At 41.5% G+C, this 7,243-nt stretch overlaps 1 protein-coding gene across 1 annotated transcript; it reads right to left on the bottom strand.

Annotated features, from left to right (window-relative positions):
• Positions 1–1,548: 1,548 nt before the first annotated feature.
• On the bottom strand, positions 1,549–5,523 carry LOC128605886 (cytochrome P450 1B1). Its single transcript, XM_053621716.1, has 2 exons — positions 3,767–5,523; positions 1,549–2,074 (listed from the first exon to the last, which is right to left on the bottom strand). Exons 1-2 carry the CDS (start codon positions 4,849–4,851, stop codon positions 1,549–1,551), a joined length of 1,611 nt encoding a protein of 536 aa, XP_053477691.1. The 5' UTR covers positions 4,852–5,523.
• Between the last annotated feature and the right edge of the window lie 1,720 nt (positions 5,524–7,243).

Raw genomic sequence — 7,243 nt, 5'->3', positions numbered from 1 at the left:
TACTGACACTTGCATTTCTCCCTTGTTCTCAAACTAGGGTTTTTAACGATTTCCCCTCGCGCAAAGCGCTGGAGCACACAGCGCGCGTCTCTGGGTTTCAGTCACATTGACTTTGTTCTTGTTCTCATCCTCGTTTTTCCATTCTGTTTTGCCTCGTTTATGCCCGTTTGCTGATCACCTGACCATTTGCCTGTTTGACCATGCCTGTGTCTCACGTTTTGGATTTGTCTGCCTATCTCGTCTCTAATAAAGCTCTTATCTGCACTTGCATCTGTCTCAGCCTCCATTACATGACAGGGTTAGGGTTAGAGTTAGGTTTTCCACGAAAGGAAAAAGCTTGTTGGCTTGTTGGCTAAATTATTACAAGGATCTAAAACCATGATGTGGAGGCAACAATGTGAATTTTCACTGATTGCCTGAATTATATTGATCCAGATCCACTGATCCATATTTAATCTATAGATCTTCAATTAATGTTTACAGCAACCATCAGAATGAAGAAAAATGTGATCTCTGTGACTCTGTGACATGGTTGTTGGTGCCAAATGGGATGGTTTGAGTATTTCAGATATTGATGATCTTCTGGGAATTTCACACACATCAGTCTCTAGAGTTTAAACTGGAGTAATGGAGAATGGAGTAAAAAAAATTTAAAAATTAAACATCCTGTGACTGGAGGGTCTGCAGGTTGTTGATGAGAGAGATCAGAGGAGAATGACCAGACTGGTTCAAGCTGCAAGTAAGGATATAATCCTTGTAACTCATATAATCATTGTGGTGAGCAGAAAAGCATCTCAGTATACACAAAACATTGAACCTTGATGTGAATGGGCTACAACAGCAGAAGAGCACCGGCTCATTGAAACTGGACAGTTGAATATTAGGGGGATCGCCTCAGATTCTTATTCTTGGTGGCACGACTTTGCTGTTGTAAACCATACACTTCAAGGTTTGAGGTGTGAAAATCCAGGGAGATCAGCAGTTACTCAAATACTCAAACCAAACCATTTGGCACCAACAACCATGCCACGGTTAAAGTCACAGGGATCACATTTTTTCCCCATTCTGGTGTTTGATGCGACCATGATTGTCTGATTAGACAACTGCATGAATGTATATGTGTCCCTAATAAAGTGGAGTGAGTGGTGTGTTTTGTTTTTTTTTAAACTTTGAACCAATTTCTTGTATTTTAGCCAAAATGTTAATACAGAATGTTTAAAAACTGACTTGTTAGTGTGTGCGCATAGATATATTATCATGGGAGTGGCTTTGAGACTTTGCTGGATCGGTTAATCAAACCTAATGGAGATTTTGAACCCTGTTACGTAGACAGACATCTTCAAACAAAGCGTTAGATGCTATCACAGTGTGTTCCCCAAAAACTGAAATTAAACCTACGCCACTGGTTAAAATGTTAATATAATCGATAGAGTTTTTAACCATTTTTGTTGGATACTGGTTGTTAGTTTTCAGTTGAGCCACTGTTCATAGTTCATTCACACTCTTCATTCACATCCTGTTCATGAAGATGAACTCCAACCAGAGCAATCAGTCACGCAGTGTTACTGCTACTTTGAATGGGTTGGGCTTCAGTGTTAGCCCATACATGCAGTCCATAGTGGGTCGTTTCTCCACTGTAAAGTGACACTGATGTGTCAGGAGTGTTGTGAAGAGGAAGAGCTGCATTTTGGACAGTTCCTCTCCAATACACCTCCTCTTTCCCATGGAGTAGATCAGGACATTGCCAGTCTTATCTTTATTTAGTTCCCCATCCTCATCCAGGAAGCGCAATGGGTTGAAGATCTCGGGCTGATCCCACTTTTTGGGATCATGGTTCAGGGACCACTGGTTGATGAAAACCACAGTGCCTTTGGGAATGGGGTATCCATTAATGGAGGTGTTTGTGGTTGTGCTGTGAGGAATTGTCACAGGGATAAAACTGGTGAACCGCATCATCTCATAGATGAAGGCCATCAAATATGGGAGATGTGATTGGTCCTGGATGGAAGGTAGACGATTCCTGCCCACTACTTTGTCCACTTCCTCCTGAAGTCTCTTCTGAACATCTGGATATCTAGAGAATGGGACAAACCAGGCTATGTTACTGGGCATAACATGTTCTATTTATTTTGTAGAACTTTGTAGAAACAATTTAGAGCTTGTGTTGTACTCCACTACAGAACATGCAAAAGGGGGAAAGGATAGAACCTTTTTTGCTTATAAAATGCAATAATAAAATGGGGACCACAAGAAATATTTACATACAATCTGAACAAGTATTCTGTAGCAATGTGCTTTTGTTTAAATCTGTATCGTTTGAAATCATTTAAATACTTTTTATTTGGTTAATTAAAATATTACCACCTATCCAACTCAGAGGCTGCATGGCAGGCTGCATGGTTAACTCGTGAGTAACATGATCATCAGCTTATGAATTGAACAGCCTGATAATAAAAGTGCTTTGACATATTAAACTAGCAAAATTCATTAATAGCGCTTTTGTGTGCTATTAGTAAATTTTGCTAGTGGAACATGTCAAAGCATTGATTCATAAGCTGATGAAACAATGCATCATTGTTTCATTCTCTCAGCATGGTGGGCCTATTGTAGTGATCACTAAACCCACTCCTCTCACTACATGTGTTACAGATATTAATCTCAACCTAAATCTGCTATCCGTGCTCCCAAGACTCTGCTCTGTTCAAACATGGACTATGTTGGATATATGTTGGAAGTACAAAGTGCAGTACAGGAGTGCAGCTCTCGATGAGGATGTCTGGTGAACACTGCTCTAGTGTGTTCTGTTCGTCTTCTAGGATTGGCGAGGTCTTATTTCAGTGTTCCCAGGCAGGGGTTCTGTAGCCTCCTCCTCCGGTTACTTGACTACGACCTGGCAGCTCTGCCGGTGATTACTCAGAGTGTTTTTGCGCGCACTGACACGACAAAATGTGCTAAAAAGCCTAATGTAGGAATGCTTTTCAAACATCTTCAAGGGCATTAAAGTTCCAGTTACACTGTCAAATCAATTTATTTACCTGCATTTATGTAGCGACTGAATAAAATACTGCACAAATTTTTGCCTTATTTGTGCAACTGGGTGTATAATTTCAGATTTGTTTGTTTGATTCTTTTTTTTTTTTTTTGTCTGACTTTGTTTAACCTGTTTCCTTTTTTGTTTAAGTTGTCTGTATTTAAAGTTTTGCTGACTATTTAAAGTGCCAGTTTTCCAGTTTTAGGACTAATTGACCTTTTTATTTTAAATAAGCCTTTTTTATATTGCCTTTTTTTCTTTCCTTTTTGTTTCATTATATTGTTTTAATATACAGTTCACTTGCCCTTCGGTGGGTATATGCACATTGTCTACGAAAATCTAAATTGTTGAACAGTATTTTATGGGGTTGTGTTTTTTGTTGTTGTTGTTGTTGTTTTTTGTTGTTTTTTTAGTTTTAATAGATCTAAGTTTGAATTTATTCCCTTCTGATTCAGTACGGTTTTCTTTTTCTTTCGTTTTAGGGTGAATCCTAATTAATCCTTCAACATTCTTGGTTGTAGTGAATGATATTACATCAGTGCAGACAGCGGAGTGCGCGAAAAATATTTCCTCCCCAATACAGCCGTTCAACTGATCAAGTACTTTACTTGGATTAAAAAATAATAGACCAAATTTTGCAACAGAAAAAAAATAGCTAAAACAGTGTGTATGATAACAATAATAAACAAATCAATGAGAAATACTATCAAAAGGCAACAGGACATGTAGGCCTACCTCACGAGCAACAGAATAATCCACTGCATCGCGCTGGAGGTGGTGTCTTGGCTCGCGCCGAAGATGTCTCCGATGGTCGGGGGCACGTACTTCTCATCCAGTAAGACCCCGGATGGCCCAGTCATGCCGCGGTCCAGGGACATAATGAGCGCGTCCGTCATGTCCCGGACGACGCTCGGCTCCTTGGTCTTCCGGTGCTCCACAACTTTGGTCAGGATGAATTCGTAGAACTCTGCGTTGAGTTCCTTGAACTGATCAAACAGTGTTTTCATGGGGTTGGGAAAGTACTGGAGCCAAGGCATAACGTCCACGATGCTGCCGGCACCCACTGTCATCGTGAACTTGTCGTTACGCCCCACCACCTGCTGAAACTCCGCGTCGTCGTACGAATAGCGTTTCCCAAAGCATAAGGCGCTTGTAATGTTCGCCATGGACACCACAAGGTAGCGGTGAGGCTGAAAGTAGCCATGCGTGCGCGTTTCGTGCATAAACAGCGAGATCAGCTCTTTGACTTCACTCACGACGTGGTTCTCGATGGCGTTCTTGGTGTCCGGGTTACCCGTAGTGAACTTGCGCACGGTTGCATGCGCCACCCGACGATGCACCTTCCACCATTCGCTGTAACTGCCGAAAGCCATGCTCCGACCGCACGAGACGAAGCGGAACGAGGCGAAATCCGGTCTGCCGGCAAAATCCACACCTTTCTGCACGAGCGCCTGTCGGATAGCGTCGCCGTTAAGGACCACCACGGGCCGGTTGCCAAGCTTGATCTGAAAAACGTCGCCGTAGTGCTGCGCCATGCGCGTGAAGTAGATGTGCGGGTACCTGCCGATTTGCGCCGCATTACCAATGATCGGCCACGGAAATGGGCCCGGTAAAGTCCGCACGCTCCAGTTGCGCACCAAACTGGTCATCAAGTGGACGACGACCAAGACTGCAAGACAGACCAGCAAAACATTCTCCTTTGACAGCTTGAGGAAGTCCGTTATAATCCCTGATAACTCCATTCTCGGGTGTTTAACAATAAAAAGAATTGACTCAATATTTGCTTCTAAAATTTCACAAAACCTTGTTTTGTTTGACATTTATTGCCTATATTTATGTTATGTATTAAGTGGTGCACAAAGTGACTCCAAAATGTACAACCCACCCTTGGCGAATATTATACGTATTATAAGCCCGTTTTGCCCTTATTTCAGCACGTAAGGATTCTACAACTTTAGACTTCCTGCGGCGTCTGCAAAGCAAATGTCTTTTCAAGGACAGACTGGACGCGAAGACGCGACGTTCAAGTTTCACTCGCAATGAAAAGAACCTTGCCACTCAGAACGGACTGCAGCATTACCCTAACAAATTATATCCAAACTCTTGCTATATAGTAATAAAAATTCCAGCATGAGATTAAGTCTATACTTCCAGACATCAGTAGACTTATTTAGATGCGGCGCATACGCAGTCCCTTCAGACGCACAGTTCGTAGCTCCAATAATGCAGCCGAGAGCTGAGTGAATTAGTTGTATGGTGTGTACCATTTAAGGTTTCACCTCCTCCACCTCCTCCTCCTCCTCCCCCTCCTCCCCTCTGATTCAATCGCTCCCTCCACAAATCTACACTCACACAGAGAAAGATCAGAGAAACTTGAGTTGCCAGTACGGAGGATTTACACTCCATGACTCACGGTGTTAAACCTGTTAATCTAAACTACACTGTAATTCCCCAGTCTGTCTTTCTACTTGGCCAATGCAGTTTCCCACCACAACGTCGATAATATTAAGGTTGGATTGTAAAAGCGCACGATCTGGCAACGCTGGTTGGATGCTGGCTCTGTGAAAGTTAGCAGAGTGTTCTGTGTGAACGCGGCGTCACTCAGCAACGCAGAGCTTCTGTTACAGCGGCGATAGCACAATAAGGCCTGTTAGCTCTTAAGTTTAGCTCGTAAAAAGGGGTTGACATGAATAAATAAATGTTTTAAAAGCTCTACTTTTAGACCATCGTCGGAATTTTAGGAAATAATGGCATGATGTTTGACTATTTAAAAGAAAGGCATAGTCTGCTGGAAAAAACAATAGCAACCCTAATAGAATTTGTAATGGTTATAATGGGAATTGTATTGGTTTTACTGAAAACTGTAATGGTCCCTGTGGGTCTCTATTGTTTCCCTCTATTGGTGGCCTGTTATGTAGTGGATGTGGTGTTAAGGACCGGTAATGGTAATGGTTTTAATGATTAGTTGATAGTTTGTAATAGTATTTGTAGTGGAAACTGTTAGAATTTCTGTGATGGTTTCTATTGGTTTTCGTTTGTTTGTTTGTTTGTTTGTTTGTTTGTTTTTTCACCAGGGTACGTTGTATTGACAGTCCAAACGTTGGGACCATAAGCTTTAACACATTTATTCACTGACTATTCCTACGTATAGGAACAGAGAGGCCAGAATTTTATGAATCACGTATAGGCATTTTTGAGGAAAGGCAGTTCAAATAGATAAATTAGGAATAACAATAGTGTTGCCAAGTCTGATCTGAACTGTTGCGCTTCCCCAATTTTTAATCAAAAACAACGTTGTTACAACATATTAAATACGGTGGATGCTTTCTGAAACACTACAATTCTTACTTAGCAACTCTATAAGCAACAGTTCTAATAAAATATATGATAGCCTATCATTTCTGAGCCTGAGCGCAGCATGTCAGTCTGTTAGCCCACTTTTTGTACAAAATAGCTGAAAGAACAGACACGTCTGGCGGCGTAGCATGTGTTGTTCTGTCTTGCGAAATATTACCATTTTTATCATTGCCTACAGCTTAGACATGTTTCTCCAAAGATAAACTAAAAAATATCCTAAACATTATAATCCATAATATAAGTTTTAAGGGCTGTGTGTGTGTGTGTGTGTGTGTGTGTGTGTGTGTGTGTGTGTGTGTGTGTGTGTGTGTGTGTGTGTGTAAATGTTCAAAAACCACAGATAACATGTGCATCAGCGATATAGTCAGAATTTTGCATTATGCCACTGAAGTTATCCACATACATTCTATCCACATACATTTCTGTTGGCTTATGGACACTATATTGGGTACACCTGTACACCTGCTCAATCTAATCAGCCAATCAATCGTGTGTAGAATGCATACAATCATGCAGATATGGGCCAGCAGCTTCAGATAATGTTCACATCAACCGTCAGAATGGGAGAAAATGTGATATCAGTGATTGTGAGCGTGGCATGATGCTGGTTGGGGTATTTATATAACTGCTGATGTACTGGGATTTTCACGTACAACAGTCTCGAGTTTACTCAGAGTGGTGCAATAAAGAAAATACATACAGTGAGTGGCAGTTCTGCAGACGGAAACTTGATCACAGGTCAGTGGAGAATGGCCAGACTAGTTCGAGCCAACAGAAAGGCTACAGTAACTCAGATAAACACTCTGTACAATTGTGGTGAGCTGAAAAGCATCTCAGAATGCGCAACATGTAGAA

This window comes from Ictalurus furcatus, chromosome 3 (assembly GCF_023375685.1).
Source record: "Ictalurus furcatus strain D&B chromosome 3, Billie_1.0, whole genome shotgun sequence".
In the NCBI taxonomy this organism is placed as follows: domain Eukaryota; kingdom Metazoa; phylum Chordata; class Actinopteri; order Siluriformes; family Ictaluridae; genus Ictalurus; species Ictalurus furcatus.
The sequence above is the reverse complement of the archived record's forward strand: the minus strand, read 5'-3'. Positions and strand labels throughout refer to the sequence as shown.